The 26437-nt window shown below is 41.2% G+C and overlaps 1 protein-coding gene across 1 annotated transcript in view; it reads right to left on the bottom strand.

The window, feature by feature from the left end:
• Window positions 1-213: 213 nt before the first annotated feature.
• LOC131901785 (protocadherin Fat 4-like) overlaps window positions 214-26437 on the bottom strand; it is an 85954-nt gene continuing 59730 nt past the window's right edge. Inside the window, 8 exon segments of the mRNA XM_059252862.1 lie at window positions 214-371; window positions 374-398; window positions 1208-1350; window positions 1353-2117; window positions 8465-8815; window positions 16458-16483; window positions 16485-16717; window positions 25237-25368. Of these exon segments, the coding sequence (XP_059108845.1) occupies window positions 214-371; window positions 374-398; window positions 1208-1350; window positions 1353-2117; window positions 8465-8815; window positions 16458-16483; window positions 16485-16717; window positions 25237-25368 (1833 nt within the window).

Below are 26437 nucleotides of genomic sequence, written 5' to 3' on the forward strand. Positions count from 1 at the left end.
AGCTTTCACAGCAAGGAAATTTTTCTGAACAGAAGCTGCCCCTCAGTGGTGAGATGGGAAATCTCTTGCCATTTTACACTGAAATCTCACTAGCTATACTCAATGTATTTAGGAACTATTCCAAGCATTAGCAAATTTCAATAAACGTGATCCAGTTACAAATTAAACTACATTCATGCTCCTGAGGATCTGACTCACAATGGAGCAAACTAGTCAGGACGCACCTGCATCAGCAGCTGTGACAACCAGGACGAAGTGATCCCTTGTTTCTTGGTCCAGACTCTGGGTCACCTGAAGCTCCCCACTGGCCGTGAGGGCAAAAGCATCGTCTTCGTTTCCACCAAGCAGAACATAGGAGAGCTGGCTATTCGGCCTTGATCATCATCTCTTGCCACCACCTACAGGGGCGAATAGTCACATGGTTGTAAAGTGCCACCTAACGTGAGACAAATGAGTCATCACAAGACAGCAGGAAGGGCGTGGGGAGTGAGACAGTGCTACAAGGCTGTAGTTTCAAATTTCTAAATTGAGGGCTCGAGAGACAGCTCAGTGGCCGAGAGAGCTTTTGCTGCTCTTGCAAAGGGTCCAGGTTCAGTTCCCAGCACCCACGTGGTGGCTCACAACCATCAGTAACTCCAGTACTAGGGGATCTGATACCCTCTTCTGACCTCCTTGAGCACTAGGCATACATGTGGCATACACGTAACACGCAAATACATGCCTGAGGGCTAAACACTCACACACATAAAGTAAAATTAAATCTAAAGATTTTGTAATTAAAGTAGTAAATAATAGTAATGTATTATTACACATATTTGCATAAAGCCAACATATAGGGTTCGAGGAAGGCTTCCCATAAATGTACAGTATGGTTATTCTTTTTTGTAAAGAAGGAAGGTAAAACAATATTTTTAATGAACTTTTCCAAATTTTGATATCATTTTATGTATAAATATTATTCTCATCATAAAACAAAATTGAAAAATCCTCCTCAAATGAACAAATGGGTACAAAGTAGGTATACACAAAGGAAATTAATAAATCTCAGGGACAATGTTCGTAAGCATTGATTTTCAAGGTTTTCTATATCTGCATCTATCTCCCCCTGGCAGTGAGAGGGAGGAAGGGGTCTTGAACATAGTTCAAGAAGTCTTTTGGTTTGATGTCTTAGGGCAGGATAAGCCCTGTTGTGTTTAAACATACTGACCTGAAGAATGGTTCTGGGCAGGGTCCCTAAATTTTCAGGGACATTCACAGAATACGGAGACAGCTCAAATACAGGGACGAAATCCTTCATGTCAAGTAAAGTGATGGTGACAGTGCAAACATCCGTTCTGGGGCTACTGCCTGAAGAGTTAGAATGTAAGCAGGGGTTGTCTCCCGATCCAAAGACTTAGCCACTGTGAGGGTGCCCGTCACGGAGTCCATCCTGAACTCCTGCTGTGTGTTTCCAGCCAGGATGCCATAGCGAACCTGCCCATTGGTGCCTTCATCACTGTCTGTTGCTGACACTTGGATTATATCTGTGCCGGTGAGGGTGTTCTCCTTAATCTGCACTCTGTATACAGCCTGAGCAAAAACTGGGTTGTTATCATTGATGTCCAGGACCATAACCACAACCTCTGTAGAGGAGGACAGGGGTGGTTGTCCTTTGTCTGTGGCCACCACTGTCAGGCTGTAATTGGAAACTTCCTCTCTGTCCAGCTCTCCAATGAGATGCACCTCACCATCGATGGTCCCAATGCTGAACTTGTTTGCCAAAGGGTTCAGTAGAGTGTACTCAATGTAGCTGTTGGGGCCACTGTCTGGGTCTGTTGCTTGAGCCTTGAAGACAACAGTATCAATAGGTGTGTTTTCTGGAACATACATCAACTTGGGGGAAAGAAACGTGGGTGGATTATCATTGACATCTAACAAGATGATGGAGACTTGGGCTGTGCTTGTGAACCTGGAGGCAGGAGGCTGGGGGGAGTCATGGACCTGAATGACCAGGTTATAGAAGGACTGGCTTTCACGGTCCAAAGTCTTGAGGGTTTTGAGGACCCCATGCTTATCCACTGCAAACTGCCCAAGGCTGTCACTTGAAGCAATGCTGTAGGACAGCTCAGAGTTGACACCTAGAAGTGATAGAGGAAAAGTTAAGCTTATTAAACAGGTGATGGTTGTAGTCCAAGCCACATCAAATGGTCTGACACGTACTAGAGCATTTCTGACGCATTACCTACTATAATGACTTCCTGAGTGATTCCACATGAATCACTCAAAGTGATTGTGAATGATTTACCTATAGCTAAATACCCTTAGTAAATACTGCTGCACACATGACTCTTCTCCATTGAGCTTTTGATCTGAAAGGCATTTACAATCTGGTGTATAAATGATCTATACAGGGTGTGTTACTTAGAGCAATGTTGAAATGTTAAATTACCAAAGTGAAGAGGAAGAAAACATTCCAGAGAGCAGATATTTTTCTAAACTTTTCTTGGTTTCTATCACATAACTCCCTGGGGCCCAACACTACAAATGTCACTCTCTTATTAGCTAAACATTTATAACTTCAGTAATTTATTGAGGCTGACACCAGTTTTCAGAGAAGGGTAATAAAATGTTCTGATGTTGGACATTAGTCATGGATGCTTAAAGTCTCCTTTTACATTTCTTGTCAGAACTAATAAATACTTTTTAATTCCTATTAAGCATCTGGCCAAGCAACATCCTTTAAGGAAATAGCCCCTCTCAAGGTTTATGTACATTCAAACGTTTGAAAAAGTATCCCTTAAAGGAACTGTTAGCAATAAAGTTATACATGAAAGTCTTCAGGCAGAAAGGTTCATGCTGTCCCTGGCACATGCTTAGATTACACACACACACACACACACACACACACACACACACACACACACACATATATATATAAAACTTTTTAACTTAAAAACTATATACTCACTTTTAAAAGTTACAGAAATAATTATAGCAAAGATACTGAGGAAAGCATATCTGCCATCATGTTTTAATAAGTTATTGAAGGGTAGACTCTACATAAGCAACAAAAACCAAGACAGGCTGGATTTTTCTGCCTCAGAGAGTATTGTCCCAACTAGCTCACAATGCCACCTGGGCTCTCCCATCTCATCTGAAGGAAATTCAACTGTTTTAACGTTCTGAGTCCTACCTACCGGGAACAATGTTTACTCTTTGCCAAGAGCCTCCCAGAATAGTTTACTAACTTGTTGTGAAAGCTATTCCTCAGCGATCTGCCAACACTTGAGTACATTTGCTTTTCACTTCTTTTCAATCTCGTGTTCCCTTTCAGGCACATTACCCAAGTCATGGAATTTCCTCCTCCAATGTGGTCCTGTTACTCTGTCTCTATGACCTGAAGATCTCTCTCTAGCATCTTTCCTCACATGCCAAAAATAAGGAAATATATTTAGAAGGCAAATCTGGGCACAGAGGGACTGATCTAGAATTTCTTGCGTGAGCTTTGATGCACAGATCTCTGGAGACACAGACTATGCCATGTGGTCATTCATCTGTGCAGTTTACAGCAGACTCTTCCCAGAAGAATGGAGCAGAGGTTATAAGCTTAGGAGCCTGAACACCAGGAAAAAATACAAACAGTTCAGAGGCCACATATCTATCCACCTGCAGGGAAGAAAGGATGGAAAATCCAGAGCAGACAAGGTCAGCTAAAAGCTTCACCATGTCTTAAATCTGCCCAGGTTGAGAAAGGTTCCACCTACTCTGCTATAAAGTGTGATTGAATATGTCAGGGGTGCTTTTTATATAAAGTGTAGTTTTATAAGTACATTTTCTGAGTCTCCTAACACAAAGGTCAGAAGCAAATGTGGAATCCTTGTTCTTCTTGAGATTCACAGTCACCAAAACACAGAAGTCAAAGCAATACCAAAGAACCTCCATGAAAAACTTAGTTCGGTGCAGACATACAAAATGGTTCACAGTCAAGATCAATGGAAATTAGGAACAATAATAACATTCTACACAACTTCAGTGGTGACCCATGGAAGCCGCACAACTCAGTCAGACTGGTAGTACAGCAAAGATCTGAGAATCCTTGTTCGTCATGGGTGTTCATTCAAGTAAGTGTTAAACTGTGGAGAAGAAAGAGCAAGCCACAGGCTCATGGCCCCACAGAGAGCAGAAAGGGCCCTTTCACGAAGGGAAAGGATGACAGGAAGGATCAGCTATGGAACTAATAAGTGTGAACCTTTAACTATCACTAAGAATAAAAACATTTATATTTACTTTATAATCACAAATAAATTAAGGATTGCCATTTAAAATAAACCACATATAACTATGATCTTTGAAACAAAAAGTAACTGTTATTACACTAAATAGTGTGAGGCGAGAAATAGGTCTTATCTCAGAACTGGAATCAGAACTGGATAGTGGAAAATAGAGAGCTGCACTTTAAGAAGGGATGTTTCTCTTCAAAGAGTCTAATTCATCAGGTAACCTTTGTTAGCATTTAGGCATCTGTACTGGCTTGCCCTTAGGGTCCTAATAGAATAGTTCCTCAGCTGCAGCCACTAAGAGCACTCCAGTGTGCATTCACTACTTTCCCTTATAAAAGGCACGTCTTGCCCACTTCCCATCTCTTTCTCTTCCTTCACTCTCATCCCCAGAGACCAGTCTCTGGCCCCTTCTCTGCTCTTCTCTCCCCTCCCCTCAATAAACCTCTCATGGGGGCCTTGTTGTATGGTGTGACTCCTTCCCACCGTTTTTAAAATACAACAACCTTGGCAAAGCACATGGCCCCAAAGGGACTCAGAACCTCTCAACACTGGCCCTGTCTGGAAAACATCAAAGATCTCATCATTCCCCTGCTCTTTGCGATAAGTGTCTGAACAGTAAGATGATAAATACATACTTAATTTTGAGTAATACGTTAACATTTTTATTTAGGGGCTTTTACAATCCAGCAGATAACTACACTAAATATGGGCTGTTTTTCCAACCATTCAAGTTCAACTTGCTGGAAGTCATGTGGTTCCATGAATATTCTTGGGATTGGTTGGTGTGAGTGTTTTGCAGCTGCTAAAGGTGTGTACATGTGCCTGTGTTTGGGGAGATGTGCATAGATATGGATAAGTGTGTGTGCATGTTTGATTGTGAACATATGATATTGGCATTTGCTATATGGTTTATTCCCAAGAACTATAGAACATTATATAAATACATATAAGTAATGCAACACATTCTGAAATGATAAAATTAGCTGGATTATGAATGTACACATTTAGCCACAATTTATAGATTTTGTCCTATGTATGTGAAGGGCTAATATTTGCTTGCCTGTGGCCTGACAAAGATGTACAGTATTGACAGGGCTACCACTCATCTTCAGGGAGCGCTTTTAGCAAGGTCATCAGGGACCTGGACTATGGAACGGGCATTTGTTCAGTTGTGCACCAAAGATAAACGGACACAGTCATTCAGAAAAAGTGACAGTGTGTCACTGTTCAAATATCCTGTAACGGCCACGATGCCTCAAGTGGGCATGGTTTCCAGAAGGATACAACAGCAGTAACCTGCATATTGTCATGATGTTTAAGCTATAACTTTTGTTCCACATAATACTTGCTAACTATATTCATAGACACATTGGGATTAATAAAGCTGTGACTTGAGTATTGACATCAATGTAAGATTTGCCTTATTGATAAGATTCTGTAACCCAAAGTGTTAAAGTTTGAACTCTGAATACATACACAGACAACACAAAAGGTCAAAGTCCCTCTCCTAGAGCATTCATCTCTGTAGAAGAGAGCAATGTCCCAGACTGGGAACTTTCTGAATGGAAGCCAAGTTGAACCTGTTAAACTGAGTGTCCCATTTGTAGACATACGGAAAGTGTTCACTGTAACTGTGCTGGTGTGCTTACAAACAAAGTCACTCTTATCTTTATCCTCCAAATCCAGAAGGAATGGGAACTGTGTCCTCTATTATAAGTCAAGGTTCAGGAAATGACTCCGATAAAAGTATTCAGTCTGAACAATGGCTAAAAGCGGTTTGAAACTTTTACAGTTTTAACCAGCACAATTAAATGGGGAAACACCCTTAAAAAGAAAGAAAGAAAAACATTTGTGACTGCACATGCAGGAATCATTCCAGAAACTTTTTGAAAAATTCATACACCAGTGCCTTTTAATCTTGTTCGCATTCCTTTGCATTTAATTTTGAGGGTAAATGAAATTTGTTCCAGAGGATAGCTGGGGCTTCAACAGACCCCAGCCCACGTAGGCACCAGGCAGAAAAATGTTCAGCATAGAAAGCTGACCCCAGGACTGCGGTTATGACTCCAGCAGTAAACCACTTGCCCTGCAAGCATGCAGACGGTGTTTGATCCCCAGAACTAACATAAAAATGCCAGGCCTGGTGGTACACACTTGTCATTCACATGCTGGAGACCCAGAGACATTTGAAATCCCAGAATCCATAGCCAGACAGACAAGCCAAGTTTCCAGCCAGTGAGAGATTTTGTTTCACAAAACAAGGTGCACATGTCTGCATAATGACACCAGAGGCTAAGCTCTGTCCTCCATGCTTGTGAACGCATACAGACATGTAACCATATAAACACATGCATATGTGGACATATCCACAAGAAAAATTAACTCAAGAATGTGTGCAGGTCATGGCAAATGCTCCATATTCATGTTCTGGAATGGTTAGAATCAATGAAAGTGATGTAAGCTTTGCAAAGGACTTGAATCCGGATCCTAGCACCCATCTTGGGCAGCAGCTCACAATTGTCTGTGGGACCCAATGCCTCCGGCCTCCAGAGACACTTGCACACATGTGCAACATCCACATGCAGACACAGACACAGACACACACACACACACACACACAGACACACACACACACACACACACAGACACACACACACACACACACACACAGACACACACACAGACACACACACAGACACACACACACACACAGACACAGACACACACACAGACACACACACACAGACAGACACACACACAGACACACACACACAGACACACACACACACAGACACACACACAGACACACACAGACACACACACAGACACACACACACACAGACACACACACACAGACACACACACAGACACACACACACAGAGACACACACAGACACAGACACACACAGACACAGACACACACAGACACAGACACAGACATACACACACACACACACACACAGACATACACACACACACAGACATACACACACACACAGACACAGACATACACACACACACACACACAGACATACACATACACACACACAGACATACACACACACACACACAGACATACACACACACACACACACACAGACATACACACACACACACAGACATACACACACACACAGACACAGACATACACACACACACAGACACAGACATACACACACACACAGACACAGACATACACACACACACAGAAATTAAAATAAAATAATCTCTTTTAAAATCCTTAACTTTATTATATACTATAAACTAAACAATCCTTTCCAGTCAATGAAAACACAAATGCTTGCCAAAATATTATTAGACTTTTAATTTAATAACACATAATTTAGTTATTCACTATAAAATGTTTTCTTTAAGATTTTTTTCTCTTTTTGCTTTGTATTTTTACTTTCTTTTTTTTTTTTTTTTTTTTTTTTTTTTTTTTTTTTGGTTTTTTGAGACAGGGTTTCTCTGTGTAGTTTTGCGCCTTTCCTGGAACTCACTTGGTAGCCCAGGCTGGCCTCGAACTCACAGAGATCTGCCTGGCTCTGCCTCCCGAGTGCTGGGATTAAAGGTGTGTGCCACCACCGCCTGGCGTATTTTTACTCTTTCAAAGTCTAAGTAACATGCAGGCCAGTCAAATGGCCGAGCAGAGTAAGCTGCTACCTATGAAAACTGATGACCTGAGTCTGCACTCAGGACCCACATAGTAGAAGGAGAAAACTACTTCTACAAGTTGCCCTCTGACATACATACGCACACACCATGGCACATGCATCCATATACCCAGACACACACAAAGCAAATCAATAAATATAAAAATCAAATTTAAAAGTTTGAGCAACACACACACACAGATTTTTTTTATCTAACACAAACTCAGAATGAATCTTTGACCACCAGATTACTGAACTAAAATGCTTCTAAAACACTTAAAGCAAAACTAAAGATAAAATTTGTTAAGGATATTAACTTATAATTAATAGTGTGATTGGTATGAAAAATTATGCTATAAATTGCTTGATTTTTTTAAATCCTCTACAGTTAAATCAAAACTCAAATTCCCACCTTTAGATACATAGTTATAGAATATCATTCATAAATAAATATGAATAAATAAAACAGTTAATAAGATAATAACATTGGAGTCATTAAAATATACACTCTACTTTAGTGGAAGTTTTAAGGACACAACAGAAATGACAAACCATCATCTGCGTCAGTGACGTTAAACACAAGGACAGTGGATCCGAGAGGCTGATTTTCCATTAAGGATGTGCTATAGGAGCTCATGCTGAAGACAGGTGGATTGTCATTGACATCAAGGATGTTGAAGTAGGCTCGGATGGTGCGGAACTGTCCCCCACCATCTTCAGCACGGACCGTAAGCATGTAATATTGCTGCGTTTCATAATCCAGGGCTCGAGTCAAGTTGAAGACACCAGTAACTGGGTTCAGGAAAAACACGCTATCCCCATCGTCTTCATCCACGACATATGTGATTTCTCCATTCACATCTGAGTTGTCATCTGTGGCTAAAAGAGCTGCCACCAGCCCATCTTGCCCCGGACTTCCCTTCTGAAGCACAGCCCCACCGGGAAGGATCCCCTTCTCTAAGACCCCTGGCAGACCCTGCAGTCTCCACGCCCTGCCCCCACGCCCATCCGCCTGAGCCCCAAGCCTCTTCCTGAGACTTAGAGGCCGGCCCCCAGCTCCCATCTTGCCCCGGACTTCCCTTCTGAAGCACAGAGCTCCCATCCTGCCCCGGACTTCCAATTTGGACAAGAGAGCTCCCATCTGGACAAGAGAGAGAGACTTCCTGAATCTGTCAGCTCTGTCTGAACCAAGTGTGCGGATAAGGCCAAGAACGAACCACAAGGAGATGGGCAGACGTCAAGGCAGAAACACATACAACAAAATGAATAGAAATACACCATCACCAGGCCCTAGCCCTCCTCCAACACCTAGACCTGAACATCAGAAATTGGAAGAAGCAGAAGAAAATAGCCTTATGAATGTCATCATGAAGAAGCTAGAGGCTCGTGTAGAGGAAAAGACAAAAAAATGTGAAGAACGCTGTAAACAACTAGAGGAAAGGGCAAACAAATTAGAAGAAATCAAAAAAGTCCTGGAAGAGAACAATAAAATACTGAAAGAAAATCAAGAAAAATCAATGAAACAAATGAAGGAAACAGTCCAAGACCTGAAAAGGGAAATAGAAAAAATGAAGAAGACACAAACAGAGGGAATGCTGGAAATAGAAAATCTGAGAAAACGATTGGGAACTTCAGATGCAAGTATAATCAACAGAATGCAAGAGATGGAAGAGAGAATCTCTAGCGTTGAAGATACAATAGAAGAAATAGATTCATCAGTCAAAGAAAACACTAAAGTCAACAAAGTCATGAACCAAAATGTCCAAGAAATTTGGGACACCATGAAAAGACCAAACCTACGAATAATAGGGGTAGAAGAAGGAGAAGAATACCAACTCAAGGGCACAGAAAATATATTCAACAAGATCATAGAAGAAAACTTTCCCAACTTAAAGAAGGAAATGCCTATGAAGATACAGGAAGCCTATAGAACACCAAACAGACTAGACCCCAAAAAAAAGTCCCCTTGCCACATAACAATTAAACAATTAAATGTACAGAATAAAGAAAGAATATTAAGAGCAGCAAAGGAAAAAGGCCAAGTGACATATAAAGGCAAACCTATCAGAATAACACCCGATTTCTCAATGGAGACTTTGAAAGCCAGAAGGTCCTGGACAGATGTAATGCAGACACTAAGAGACCATGGATGTCAGCCTAGACTAATATACCCAGCAAAACTTTCAATCGTCATAGATGGAGTGAACAAGACATTCCATGACAAAGCCAGATTTAAACAATATTTATCCACAAACCCAGCCCTACAGAAAGCACTAGAAGGAAAATTCCAACCTAAGGAAGTCAGATACACCCTCGAAAACGCAGGCAATAGATAAAGCCACAGCAGTAAACCCCAACGAAGAAAAGTACACACACATCACCACCAAAAAATAACAGGAATGAACAATCACTGGACATTAATATCCCTCAATATCAATGGACTTAATTCACCTATAAAAAGACATAGGCTTACAGAATGGATACGAAAGCAGGACCCATCTTTCTGCTGCATACAAGAAACACATCTCAAATTCAAAGATAGACACTACCTAAAAATAAAAGGCTGGGAAAAGACTTTCCAATCAAACAGTATTAAGAAACAAGCGGGTGTAGCCATCCTGATATCCAGCAAAATAGACTTCAAACTAAAATCAATCAAAAGAGATCAAGAAGGGCATTACATACTCATCACAGGAAAGATCCACCAAGATGAAGTCTCAATTCTGAACATTTATGCCCCAAACACAAGGGCACCCACATATGTAAAAGAAACATTATTAAAGCTTAAATCACATATAAAACCCCACACATTAATAGTGGGAGACCTCAACACCCCACTTTCACCACTGGACAGATCCCCCAAATCGAAACTTAACAGAGAAATAAAGGACTTAACTGATGTCATGACTCAAATGGACTTAATCGACATCTACAGAACATTCCATCCTAACAAAAAAGAATATACCTTCTTCTCAGCACCCCATGGAACCTTCTCTAAAATCGACCACGTACTTGGTCACAAAACAAATCTAAACAGATACAAAACAATTGGAATAACCTCCTGTGTTCTATCAGACCACCATGGTCTAAAGTTGGATTTCAACAACAACAAAAACTACAGAAAACCTACAATCTCATGGAAACTGAACAATACCCACCTGAATCACCAATGGGTTAAGGAAGAAATAAAGAAAGAAATTAAAGACTTCCTAGAGATCAATGAAAATGAAGACACCACATATCCAAACCTATGGGACACTATGAAAGCAGTACTAAGAGGGAAATTCATAGCACTAAACACCCACATAAATAAGCTGGAGAAATCTCACACTAGTGACTTAACAGCACACCTGAAAGTTCTAGAACAGGAAGAAGCAAAGTCTCCCAGGAAAAATAGATGCCAGGAAATTATCAAAGTGAGAGCTGAAATCAATAAAATAGAAACAAAGAGAACAATACAAAAAAGTAATGAAACAAAGAGTTGGTTCTTTGAGAAAATCAACAAGATAGACAAGCCCTTATCCAAACTAACCAAAAGACAGAGAGAGAGCATCCAAATCAACAAAATCAGAAATGAAAAGGGGGACATAACAACAGACATTGAGGAAATCCAGAGAATCATCAGGTCATACTTCAAAAACCTCTATTCCACAAAACTGGAAAACCTAAAAGAAATGGATAATTTTCTGGATAGTTACCACATACCTAAATCAAATCAAGACCAGATAAACTATTTAAATAGTCCAATAACCCCTAACGAAATAGAAACAGTCATTAAAAGTCTCCCAACCAAAAAAAGCCCAGGACCAGATGGTTTCAGTGCAGAATTCTACCAGATCTTCAAAGAAGAGTTAATACCAATACTCTCTAAATTGTTCCATACAATAGAAACAGAAGGAACATTACCAAACTCCTTCTATGAGGCTACAATTACCCTGATTCCCAAACCAAACAAGGATACAACAAAGAAAGAGAACTACAGACCGATCTCCCTCATGAACATTGATGCAAAAATACTCAATAAAATACTGGCAAACAGACTCCAAGAACACATCAAAACAATTATCCACCATGATCAAGTAGGATTCATTCCAGGGATGCAAGGATGGTTCAACATATGAAAGTCTGTCAATGTGATACACCATATAAACAATCTCAAAGAAAAAAACCACATGATCATCTCACTAGATGCTGAAAAGGCATTTGACAAAATCCAACACCCCTTCATGATAAAGGTCTTGGAGCGATCAGGAATACAGGGAACATACCTAAACATAATAAAGGCAATTTACAGCAAGCCAACAGCCAACATCAAATTAAATGGAGAGAAACTCAAAGCAATTCCACTAAAATCAGGAACGAGGCAAGGCTGTCCGCTCTCCCCATACTTATTCAATATAGTACTTGAAGTTCTAGCCAGAGCAATAAGACAACATAAGGAGATTAAGGGGATACAAACTGGAAAGGAAGAAGTCAAGCTTTCCCTATTTGCAGATGACATGATAGTATACTTGAGCAACCCCAAAGATTCCACCAAGGAACTGATACAACTTATAAACACCTTCAGCAACATAGCAGGATACAAGATCAACTCAAAAAAATCAGTAGCCCTCCTATATACAATGGACAAAAAAGCGGAGAAGGAAATCAGAGATACATCACCCTTTACTATAGCCACAAATGACATAAAATACCTTGGGGTAACACTAACCAAGCAAGTGAAGGACCTATATGACAAGAACTTTAAGTCCCTGAAAAAAGAAATTGAAGAAGATGTCAGAAAATGGAAAGATCTCCCATGCTCATGGATAGGCAGAACTAACATAGTAAAAATGGCAATCTTACCAAAAGCAATCTACAGATTCAATGCAATCCCCATCAAAATACCAACACAATTCTTCACAGACCTGGAAAGAATAATACTCAACTTCATATGGAAAAACAAAAAACCCAGGATAGCCAAAAGAATCCTGTACAATAAAACAACCTCTGGAGGCATCACGATCCCTGACTTCAAGCTGTACTATAGAGCTACAGTAATAAAAACAGCTTGGTACTGGCATAAAAACCGACATGTGGACCAATGGAATCGAAATGAAGACCCTGACATTAATCCGCACACCTATGAACAAATAATTTTTGACAAAGAAGCCAAAAGTGCACAATGGAAAAAAGAAAGCATCTTCAACAAATGGTGCTGGCAAAACTGGATATCAACATGTAGAAGGCTGCAAATAGATCCATATCTATCACCGTGCACAAAACTTAAGTCCAAGTGGATCAAGGACCTCAACATAAATCCAGCTACTCTGAACCTGCTAGAAGAGAAAGTAGGAAGTAGTCTTGAACGCATTGGCATAGGAGACCACTTTCTAAATAGAACACCAGTAGCACAGACACTGAGAGAAACAATCAATCAATGGGACCTCTTGAAACTGAGAAGCTTTTGTAGGGCAAAGGATACGGTCAACAAAGCAAAGCGACAGCCTACAGAATGGGAAAAGATATTCACCAATCCCACATCTGACAGAGGACTGATATCCAGAATATATAAGGAACTCAAGAAATTAGACATCAAAATGCCCAACAGTCCAATTAAGAAATGGGCTATAGAACTAAACAGAGAATTCTCAACAGAGGAAACTCAAATGGCTGAAAGACATTTAAGGAATTGCTCAACATCCCTAATCATCAGGGAAATGCAAATCAAAACAACTCTGAGATACCACCTTACGCCTGTCAGAATGGCTAAGATCAAAAACACTGAAGACACCTTATGCTGGAGAGGATGTGGAGCTAGGGGAACTCTCCTCCACTGCTGGTGGGAATGCAAGCTTGTACAACCACTTTGGAAATCAATATGGCGATTTCTTAGAAAATTGGGAATCCATCTCCCCCAAGATCCAGCTATACCACTCTTGGGCATATACCCAAGGAATGCTCAACCACACCACAAGAGCACTTGTTCAGCTATGTTCATATCAGCATTGTTTGTAATAGCCAGAACATGGAAACAACCTAGATGCCCTTCAACTGAAGAATGGATAAACAAAATGTGGTACATATACACAATGGAATACTACTCAGCAGAGAAAAACAATGACATCATGAGGTTTGCAGACAAATGGATGGACCTAGAAAAAATCATCCTGAGTGAGGTATCCCAGACTCAGAAAGACACACATGGTATGTACTCACTCATAACAGGATACTAGATGTGGAACAAGGATGACTGGACTGCTACTCACATCACCAGGCAGGCTACCTGGAAAACAGGACCCCAAGAAAGACACAGGGATCGCCCAATGACAGAGAAATGGAATGAGATCTACATGAACAGCCTGGACATAAGTGGGGGTAGTTAAGGGCGAGGGTCGAGGGAAAGAGAGCTTGGGTGAGTGGGAGATCCCAGCTGGATCAACAACAGAGAGGGAGAACAGGGAATAGGAGACCATGGTAAATGAAGACCACATGAGAATAGGAAGAAACAAAGTGCTAGAGAGGCCCACAGAAATCCACAAAGATACCCCCACAACAGACTGCTGGCAATGGTCGAGAGACAGTCCGAACTGACCTACTCTGGTGATGGGATGGCCAAACACCCTAATTGTCGTGCTAGAAACCTCATCCAACTACTGAGGGATCTGGATGCAGAGATCCATGACTAGGCCCCAGGTGGATCTCTGGGAGTCCAATTAGCGAGAATGAGGAGGGTTTATATGAGAGAGAATTGTTGAGACCAAGGTCGGATAAAGCACAGAGACAAATAGCCAAACAAACGGAAACACATGAAATATGAACCAATGGCTGAGGGGTCACCAACTGGATCAGGCCCTCTGAGTGGGTGAGACAGTTGATTGGCCTGATCTGTTTGGGAGGCATCCAGGCAGTGGCACTGGGTCCTGTGCTCATTGCATGAGTCGGCTGTTTGAAACCTGGGGCCTATGCAGGGTTGCTTGGCTCGGCCTGGGAGGAGGGGACTGGACCTACCTGGACTGAGTCCACCAGGTTGATCTCAGTCTGTGGGGAAGGCTTTGCCCTGGAGGAGATTGGAATGGGGGGCAGGCTGGGGGGAAGGTGAGGGGGGCGGGAGGGGGGAGAACAAGGGAATCTGTGCCTGTATGTAGAACTTAATTGTATTGCAAAATAAAAATTTAAAAAAAAAAAAAAGAGCTGCCACCAGAGAACCTGTCAGAATGACAAACCAGGTCTAGAGTTAGTGGAACAAGGGGTACTGAGGTAAGTCTAAAAGTAAAGACTGACCAAGAAAGTGTTTTTATAGTCAAGGATTTTAAATAGATGGCTTCTGTAAAACAAGGAGCTTGGTATTCTACTGACTTCTAGACTGACACACCCATCCCCTTAAACCACAATCCAAGGACCATGGCAAGCACCCCATGAAGCTCAGGCTGTAGTGCAAGGGTTATCAGAGAAGTAGTCTTACTTCTGACACTGTTTCCACCCAGTGCTACCAAGCAATACACTTATCCATAAGTCAATGCATAATCATTGGAGCCCACAGCTAATGTGGGGAACTGGGATTCCAAACAATATCATGTGTGTGTCCTAGAGTTGGCAGCCTATGATACCAGTGGTCACTACTGTAATTAATATAGAAAAAAAATGTGCTAAGAAATTAAGGACTGGGCATATCAGCTTAGAAAATGAAGGGGGAACTGTCAGGGAAAGGGATTACCAGGGAGTCACTTCTATCCAATTTTCTGTGTAGCCCCCGCTGTCCTAGTACTCTCTCTCTCTCTCTCTCTCTCTCTCTCTCTCTCTCTCTCTCTCTCTCTCTCTCTCTCTCTCTCTCTCTCTCTCTCTGTAGAACATGCTAGCCTCACACTCAGAGACTGATTCCTGCCTCTGCCTCTGCCTCTGCCTCTGCCTCTACCTCTGCCTCTGCCTCTGCCTCTGCCTCCCAAATGCTGGCTAAAGGCATGTGCCACCATGCCTGGCTGAGTTTTGATTTTTGAAGACAGCAACACATTGTAGTCGAGGCTGGCCTCTAATTCCCAGCTGTCTCCCTGCCTCACCTCCTGAGTGTTAGGATTACAGGTGTAGGGCACCACACCCGGCTTCACATTTATCTTCTAAATTAACACTTTGTGGATTCTAATAATTATTGTCTCCATATTACAGAAGAAAATGATGCTTGAGAAATGAGTTAAGTAGCCTGGTCACACAGCTAATGAGGCCTAGAACCCCTAACTACAGTCTTTAACACACTCATTTGAGTTTTATTCATTTTTAAAGTATAAAAAGAGAATAAAGCTGGCTGTTGTGAAAGCTGATGACCTGAGGCACAGGTACATTCAGAAACAGAAATGTCTGTAGTTATTAATTATGAACTTACCTCACCTCATCTACTCTAACTTATTAATCATTCTCTTGGGAATTACACACAAGATGTTATGCAGAAGATCACAAAATGTGAAGTATATACTGTCACAGCTGAAAGTAAACATGTGTTAAACACTATTTATTGCTTAAAACAACCAGAAGAGTGGTTCCTCCAAAACACTTCTCAGGGCATGTCACTTACCAGGGGTTGTATCTTCTGGGATGTCAAGAGTACACAGGCCTGGAGAACTTGGGGGTGTGGTCATTCACATCGCTGATGGTGATGTTTATCCTCATGTCAGAGGACTGAAGGCCATCATCTGCTCGAACCAGCAATGAATACTTGGACCTGTGCTCTCTGTCCAGCCTCTTGGTGGCTATGAGATCTCCAGATTCAGGGTCAATTCGGAAGCTGTCGTCAGCTCCACTAATGAGAGCATATGTGACCAGAGCATTTGCACTCTGAGGAAAAAGACCAGGCATGTGAACTGCTGGAGTCAAGAGTGTCGCTTCTTGATGTTTTCAGTGGGCATGAATTTGACAAAGGAAGACCTTGGGGCTTCGACTGCATGTAGCAGTGTACAATTTCAAAAGGTGGGGAAGAGAGGATGATTTGTGCCCTAGAAATTAAAAATCATCAATGAAATAAAAGACCAAAAATTCATCTGATATTGTGCACTGGATGACCTAATATGGCTACCAGGTCCACACATACCATAGCAATCTACAAAGTCTATATAGGCTCTTTCAGAACCCTCATGGCACTTTTTATAGAAATAAAAAATAACACAGAGGATTGGAGAGATAGCTCAGCAGTTAAGAGAGCTAACTGCTCTTGCAGAGGACCTAGCTTCCATTCCCAGAACCCACATGGAGGCTCACAAATGCCTGTCACTTCAGTAGTTCCAGGAGGGCTGATGCCCTCTTCTGGCTTCCATAGGCTCCTGCATACATGTAGTGCGTACACACTTACACATACACATAAATAAAAATAAACATTAAATAGAAAAGAACACAACTTTAAAATTCACATAGAAACACAAAGGACCTGAATGAGACAAATCAGTGTTGAAGAAGAAAGCTGGAGACATTACTCCTCCTGACTGCATACTATATTTCAAAGCTACAGTAATAACACTGTATTCCTAGACAGATTCATAACAGAGCAGAGCAGAAAACTCAGAAATAAATCCATGGGGGTGGGCAGCTGACCTCTATACAATCAGAAAGAATAAGCAATTCAGCAAATGGTGTGGGGAAACCTGATTGTTTACATGGCAAAGAAAAGAGCAGGGCTCAAAAGTCAGCACATATCAGGTGAACTCCTCAACATGAGACCTGAGACTCTAAGTCTCCGAGACCAGATGCAGAGGTCTCTCTTCTTGGTGGCATTGGTCCTGGTGATTCTGTCACTGTCACGACACTGAAAATGCAGGTGACAAAACCACAGAGAGGTAAGGGAGGTGGCATCAAAGTGAAGGACTTCTACCCTGTGAAGGGATGGACAGTTGTGAGAGGAACAGATGTTAGCAAACTGTACATGTGACAGAAGGTTCATTCCTGAAATACCCACAGACTGCAAAATATTTGTTTTAATAAAACAAATGACTAAGGATTCATGTAGGCATCTCGACAAAGAAGTGGGGGACAGCAGCAGGTGTGTAAAAAGTGTGCAATGTCACTAACTGCCGTGGAGATTCAAACAAAACTCCACAGATGTGCCACCTCAGACCTAACAGGGCAGTTACATCGGAGCACCACAAGAGACAAGCAATGCCAAGAAATTGGGGAAATAAGAAGCTCACTCTCTGTCAGGAGGAATGCAATAGAAACAATAGGAAGGGTCTCCACACACACACACACACACACACACACAGAGAGAGAGAGAGAGAGAGAGAGAGAGAGAGAGAGAGAGAGAGAGAGAGAGAGAGCCTGAAAATGGATTCATCAATTCTACTCCTAGTATTTATGCGAAGGAACCGAAATTAGTATTTCAGAAAGAGGTTGACAATTTCCTTTTCATCACAACACTGTTTTCTACAGTCAAGGTTGGAAGATGACATGAAAAGAGATGTGGTCTATACTTGCAGGGTTATTAGTTCAGAAAAGAAAATCCTTTCACTCAAAAGAGCTTGAAGATGTCACTCACAGAGGATGGAGGTCACATGACATCCATTACATGAGCCATCTGAAGTAGTCAAGGAACTGAAGTACAGTGCTGTGTCCTGGGGCTGGGAAGGTAGTGAGGAATTGCCAGTTCCTCCCATTCTTAGAGAGGAAGACACTGGGTGGAGATCTAGCTGACATACACCAATTCCACTGAATGCGTCAGTTTTGGTTCCTAAGCTCCATCAGCCAGACTCAGTTCATGTCCCCCCAATGCTATGCTGTAATGGCAATTAAAGGCCAAGTGCTAAATGGAGGGGCTTTGGAGAATAGAAAGGCAAAGAAGAGAGAGGGGCCCTTTTGGGTTGCTTTCAGGAAGATATAATGCAAAGAGGACAATGATGTTGAGTATCATAGAGTGCGGGAAATGTCTTGAGTGTAAGCAAATATTTACAGAGAGAGTAAACAAGGCAAATAAAGAGCTCGGATCAAATGGTCTTGATAAAAACGTTAGGATATATGTTGGAGAATTTCAAATGTAGCACAGATTGGCTTGAATTCCATAGCCCTGAAATCTGATTCTGTTTCACCTGGAAGCACGTGTTGATGGACAGACAGATAGAGAGGGAGCTGGGGATACAGACACGGGTACACTGTAGACACAAGGAGATGGCCTACAGTGAGGAAGTGCTGAGAAGACAGTGAGTAGAATGGTAGCCAAAGAGATTGCTGCTCCTTTACCCAATAGCTGGGTGAAGTGATGTGGTGACCAAGGACAACTTCACAGAAACGGCAATCTGGCAATCAGAGATTGAGAATGACATGACATCTAAGAAGATCGAGGTAGGAGGTGAGAGTCCCCAAATGAGAGAATTTAAATCAGAGTACATGAGAAAGAGCAGGGCCAAGACTAAGCATTGGCTGCTCAAGAGCAGGATAGGGTGTCATGAGCCATGAGGGATAAAAGGTGAAGAGGGGCCGGAGAGAAGGGTCAGGTGGCTGGCTGCCTAAGGTCGATGCAGAGGCCTGAGAGGAGGGTATCCTAGCAAAGCTCGAGTGCAAGGAGACTGTGTAAAGTTAAAGACCATGCCAATTTGTTAGTGGAGGCACTGGCTTCACAGCAGTGTCTCATAAATACACTGCTGTCCTTGGAAACTAAAAAGCAATTGAAGTTGTAAATTCTAAGCTGTGTGCCTTGTGACCGAAGTGCCAAGTGTACACTGTGCAGGTTGGGGTGTCATCCTCGGAGCTCCTTGTCATAGGCTGAACCCTGCTCTAGCACTTCTGTGTTGCATTGGGCCACACACTGTCCTCTCTCTGCCTAGCCATCCTTGTAGGCATAATTGGAATCACGTGACTACCTGCCAAACAGTGCTGTTTCAAAGATTAAATTGGATAATACCTGTTTTCACAGTTAGAGTGATCCTTGATAGAAGATGTAGGAAAATGCTAGTTGACCATATCCTTCATTTTCTAAGGGAAGTATTTGATGATGTGGCCGTCTACAACTGGAGAGAAGAGTCCCTGTTCTCCTACAGAAAGTAAGTCTGATGCCCTATTACAACCACTGACTAGAACCCCAAAGTAGTAAGTATGGCTGGAGTTCTTGGTTTTATAAACCTGTTTTGGTTTAAACACAGATCCTGTAAGGAATTTGCTTTTTCTTATTTGTTACTATCCAGAAACTGATTCATTAAAATATTCAAAGAACTCTCTCAAGCAATACTAGGAAGCAAATGGTGTCAGGTGGAGATCAAAAGCGGACTGACTGGATTACAGATCCTATGCTCCTGGACAGCTTTTATGTCAGAGGTTTTGATGTTTTACTGTGTGTGTTTCTGTTTTCCATGCATGTAAAAAGATCACCTTTGACAGCATGAGGCAAAACGCTCTTGTAGCTAAAGTTTTCCTGCCTGGCCTACGGTCAGGGCAAATCTCTCTCACCTGCCAGTTCCACAGCCACTCAGACCCAACCAAGTAAACACAGAGACTTATATTGGTTACAAACTGTATGGCCGTGGCAGGCTTCTTGCTAACTGTTCTTACAGCTTAAATTAATCCATTTTTATAAATTTATACCTTGCTACATGGCTCGTGGCTTACCAGCATCTTCACAAGCTGTTTGTCATCGTGGCGGCTGGCAGTGTCTCTCTGCCTCAGCCTTCCACTTCCCAGCTTTATTCTCCTCCTTGTCCTGCCTATATTTCCTGCCTAGCCACTGGCCAATCAGTGATTTATTTATTGACCAATCAGCAACACACTTGACATACAGATCATCCCACAGCATGCTCTCATTCAAAACTTACATTCAGTGTCCTTTATAGGCTTTTTTACAATGCGTTTCCAAAGCCAGTCTTAAATTTAATAAAGAAAGTGCCTCCAAATCTCCCATAACTTAATAAGAGAAAGGCTGAGTTTGACACGTTCTCTTCATGGATTCACTTGTATCTAACATATTCACTGTAGTTTTATAGATGAACAAAAACATTCAAAAAGCATTTTCTGCTGCGGATCTACCCACATTCTGGACTGTTCCATGCCACGAAGAATTTCACCACTCTAGTGGAGCCGTGGCCATGGTTAACAGCTACACTCCATTCTGAACCATCCAAATGATAGACTAGTAAGCTAAGAGAATTTGAAAAAAAAGGAACATTTTGAAACCATTATTCAAATGATTCCATACTTAGAAAAGCCCCATCTACAAAATGACTCAGGATAATAAACAATGTTCTTCAAATGGTAATCATTCTCCTGAAAGGAAGTGAAGACCATGTCCATACAGAAATCTGTTCCCCTTCAGAATCAGCTGGTGCTATTTACTCATGAACAGCTGAAATGTCTAGTGGTTAAAGTGGGGGTTTTGTAAAGTCTGTTTGTTTAACATCTCAGTCCTGTCAAGTGGGGACACACCATTAAAACACTACCCCTGTGCAGCCAGAGGCAGAGCCCCACGGGAGGATTTCATGGTAAATGACAACATCGTGCAGTTGACTTTTTCAACCTGAAGTGTTGTTTTCAAAAACTGAACTTTTGAATGGTCTGAGCTGTTCTTAGCATGCAGACTTGGTAACTGGAGAATGTGGCCTTCTGACATGGATCACTTTACTCAGTGACCTGTGGTTTCTCTAAAACATGAATATCTCCATATCATATATATTGTCTTACTGTATGTAATATATTATGTATATATATTATATTATATTTGTAACATATAATATGTATCTAATTATATATATTATACATGAGTATTTCATAATATATAACAAATATATTAATTAAAGAGAAGTGTATAGATTAAAAACCAATAAGATGATTGAAATTTCCAGCAACATCTACATGCTCAGTGCCTTGAAGATGCCCATTTCTCCTCAGTGACACAGCAACTTACTGTGTCACTACAGAGTAGAAGAGGCATCTTGCGTTTCAACACTGTTCTGACAAAGCAAAGTGCAGCTAGGGCTTCAGTGGACAGGAAACATTCCCATGAGCTGTTTCCATTCCAACCAAGACGTGACGTGCTGAGAAAGCAAAGCCCATAGACTGAGGGGTTATCAAAAACAACTGACATTAAGCCACCACAAAGAACTCGGAGGAGAAGATAAATCTCTGGGTCCTATAGGGAGCTTGTGTGTCTATCCTGCTCTATACAGTCCAAGAAATGCCGGCTCCCCACAAGGGCTGAAATATCCTGGTGCTATGGGAATTTCCCCTTATTAAGAACAAGATGTATTGAAGGCGGAAAGAATCCCAATGGGCTCCATCTTTTTCAAATAACGAACAGTGAGTTCGAGGCCAGCCTGTTCTACAGAGTGAGTTCCAGGACAGCCAGGACTGGTACACAGAGAAACCCTGTCTTGAAAAACAAAACCAGAAAAGAACAGTCCTAATGCAGACTTCAGATTTCTTGTGGGTTTGCTGATTCAATCTCCCTGACACCATGCTTTTCTACAACCTCCCACACAGCCCTAGAGTCTGTGGCACCCCAGTCTTCTCCCCAAGGTTTTCCCTCTACTGCCTTGACCAGCTGACAAGTGCCCCCCCAGGCTTTTTATTCCTGCTTTACCCTCCTATACCTCCACCCTGCCTGACCCTGAACAAGCTGCTCCACTCCACATCTTTACATCCCATGTCTTTGTAAAGTGAGGTGTCTACATGACCATACCTGCATACTAACTTGAGTGTTAAATCTAAAAACCACCTCTCAACAAAAATAAAACAAGGTGTATGAAAACCAATTTGGGTGTAAATAACTAGAGACATAAGGAATCTCCTACTCCTCCTCAAATGTCACTATGACTACATCTTAAAAATGAGTTTGAAGGCAGCTGGGCATGAGCTCCATACACTCTTCACTCTCAGGCATAGCAAAGCCCCAAGAGAAGCATACCATGCATACAACATGACACTCGTGTCAATAATATGTGCTCTAGAAAGGGAAGTGTAAGGATAATCATCTCAAGATAATAGTTAAGGATGGATCTGATAGTCCCCAGGGGACGGTTCTTAGGAGAGTCATATACTGATGAAAACTATCAAATTTCCATACACAATTTATTTGCAATCCACCGTAATTTGGGTTGAGCAATCCGATATCAATCATAATACCCCACAGAATCAACATCCATACCACTAAAATATTTATCAAAATTAGCATAGCTATTGCTTCATTTTTCTGAAGTGATTAGAACAAAACATTTCAAACAAATGAGTTACATTTCTCTCCTCCTCAATTGCCATTACAGCCATTCAGTGCTGATTATTTTGCATCAACCGCATGATATTCATGTTGATGTTATATTCAAATTGGAGTTCATGAAATTTCATAAATGGATACAGCTAAATATATTGTATCAGTGACAAGCTTTAAGAAAGTGAACTATTTGCTAAACTATGTCAGATGTTACATAGAATCAATCAGTACAGGTGTTCACTCTTACAACTGTCAGTGATTACTGACCTGGGAATCAATATCAATATTTCTCTATACAAAATAAAATAGTGGACACTAACAAAAATTATCAAATGTTTTCTAAAAGAAAACTACCGTTATCTAAAAATTTATGTTTTATTCTCTTTCCTTTTACTAAATTTTATGAAATTAATCATGACTAGGCTATGATATTTCTGACTCTATTATTTATTTATTTATTTATTTATTTATTTATTTATTTATTTATTTATTTATTTGTTCATTTATTTACCTTTTTATTTATGTATTTTTGAAACATGATCTCACTGCATAATCCTGGATGCTGGCATTCTCCAGGTAGACCAGGCTGACCTCCAACTCACAGAGATCCACCTGTCTGTGCCTCCAGATTAAAAGTGTCCACCACCAAATGCATTCTTGTTCTACCTACTTATTCAATGTTAAAGAAAAAATCTATAAACCATTTAATCATAGTTTTAAAAAATCAAATGTCCAGACATTCCTGGGGTTGAGGAGGAAAGACAGTTCTGGGTGGGGCTTTGGCTGAGAAATGATGAGAGGATGTTCTGGTGTTTGGGAAGGCTTTCCACTCGATATCAGAGCAATAATTAAACCTTTCACTTACAAGAAAGGAGAAACCAAGCAAGGAGCTTTTATGTGGGGAACTGTAAATTAACTCTGTAACCTCCCAGGCTATTGGTAGCATGGATATTGTGTGTCTACACTTAAAATAAAATATAGAGGATGATAATCTATATTGTGCCTAAATTTAACATTTGCCAATAGGTATGAAATTTGTTTATTAGAATAAATTGAAAAACTCATTAGTTTTTCTGCATGACAGCCTTAGATATTACACATTTTTAATTTATATAGGCATAGCTATATATAAGATATATAATTATTTAAAAGTATAAAGATTTTAAGGTCACCTTAAATATTGTTAGTTTTAAATATTTTTTTCAATTACAAATGAAATAAAAATAGATCCTTGGTGCTTTGAAAGCAAATTGAAATGAAGAAAAGGTAAGAATAAAAATCCAATTTCAATGTCTTTATTTATTTTAAAAATGACTTGGCCAAGAAATCTAAAACACAAAGGAAAAACAACTGAGTTGTCAATTGTTGATCAGAAAGATCCTCCTAACTGACCTTGTCTAGTCTCATTCTTTTCTCCTATTTGTGTTGGGAGGGTAGGTATGGGCTTACATGGGTGCAGGTGTGTGTGAGTGCATGTGAAGATCAGGGATCAACTTGGGTGTTTCTCTGGGGTTACCCAACTTTAAATTTTTAATTCTGTCTCTTCATCTCTCTATCTGCCTGTTCTCTCTCTCTCTCTCTCTCTCTCTCTCTCTCTCTCTCTCTCTCTCTCTCTCTCTGGTGCATGTGTGTGTGTGCGTGTGTGTGTGTGTGTGTGTGTGTGTGTGTGTGTGTGTGTGTGTACATGCACATGGGTGCAGTGTCCATTCAGGTTAAAGAGTATGTTAGATTCCCTGGAGCTGGAGTTACAGGCAGCTGTAAACCACCCAAGGTGGGGCTTGGGAACTGAATCCATGTCCTCTACAAGAGCAGCCAGTGCTTTTGACTGCTGAGCCATCTCTGCAGTCCCACCACAGAGTCTCTCATTGAGACCTGAGGCCCACCAAATAGTCTAGATGGGCCAGACAGCCTGCCCTAGAGACCCTCCTGCCTCTGTTTCTCCAGTGCTGGGTTTACAAGCCAGCACCACTGCACCCAGCAGTTTTATGAAGGTGAAGAGGCTTGAACTTGGGTCTTCACATTTGTGAAACATACACTTTACAGACTGAGCATATTGCATTCTTATATCACAGTTAGAGCAAACTAATAGATGCTGTCTGGGAAAGAACACAATATCCGTAACCTTAGACACTGCACACTAGAGCTCCCAGCATGCACTTCAGATTCTAAAGACATGAGCTACCTCATCAGCATCCACAGCAGTCAGCTGCAAAATCTTAGCGCCATCTCCAATGTTCTCTTCCACAATGAGGTCCAGAGTGTCTGTTGGAAACACTGGTGGGTTGTCGTTGATATCTTGAAGTGTTATTTCTACCTACAAAGAAAAAGGAAACAAAACCATACATGAGGGCTCTACCCAAAATGCAGACCCGGAGTCCATGCAACTATCCTTCCCAAAATGAATCAAAAACAAGCAAAAAAGCAGGACTCCTTGAAGGAAGGGTATAAAATATTCATAGGAACAAATAAGGCCAATCAAACAGCATCTGACTTGTTGATGGTAAATGATTTTAAATGGTCACAATGGAGTTCATACTGGAAAATGTCCCCGAGAGTTGTCACTGCAACTCCTTTAAAGCTCTCCCCGAACTAGGGACCATCTATCTTACAACCCATGATGTCAGGTGACACTGGAGGTGATATAAACAGTTTTGCCAGAAATGTTTGCACAGTGTTAACTAACGCCCGTGGGAAGTAATGACAGTCACACATTGTTTCAGGAAGCTCTTGAAATTTCTCCATGTAACATCAACCCTCTAATTTGGGAACACAAAAACTACACACTTTCCATCTTGACTCTCATTTGCAGTAACAAAAATGCACCAAGCCCCCCTTCAAAAGCCACGTTCCAGAAATCACAAGTACGAAGTGCTTCTTTGAAAGATCTTAGAGCTAATTTCCCTACTTAAGAGACATTTTTCTAAAGTAAAGATCTACAAAGTCTGAACAATAACTTCCAGTCCCTGTGTTTCTCATCTGAGTTGGGTGTGAGAATTAGAGCCTCTGAGAAGAGGGAAGAGAGCTGCCAGTGTAGTAAAGGCTTCCTTGGAGGAGATCACAAATTAAGTCAGGGAGAAAAACTCACCCAGCCAGTCAGCAAGGAAGTATTTCTCACAGAATCGGTGTTCTGTAAGAAGCCATCATTCATAGCTATCCTGTGAAGACCCTATCAGATCCAGGGGTTAAAATGAGAACTGAGGAGAGAAGGGGGCCAGCAGAGAATATGGTTTCTCCTCAAGAGACACAGGAAAGGGGAAGAGAGCATTAGGTGGGCACAATGTCACTCTCTGACCCAAAATGTTGGGGAAAACTCAGACAAATTAGACAACTAAGTGGATGAAAAATTGATAAAAAGAAAACAATATACAGAATTTAATATCTAA

The sequence above is a fragment of the Peromyscus eremicus genome, unplaced genomic scaffold, assembly GCF_949786415.1.
Source record: "Peromyscus eremicus unplaced genomic scaffold, PerEre_H2_v1 PerEre#2#unplaced_355, whole genome shotgun sequence".
Taxonomy (NCBI): domain Eukaryota; kingdom Metazoa; phylum Chordata; class Mammalia; order Rodentia; family Cricetidae; genus Peromyscus; species Peromyscus eremicus.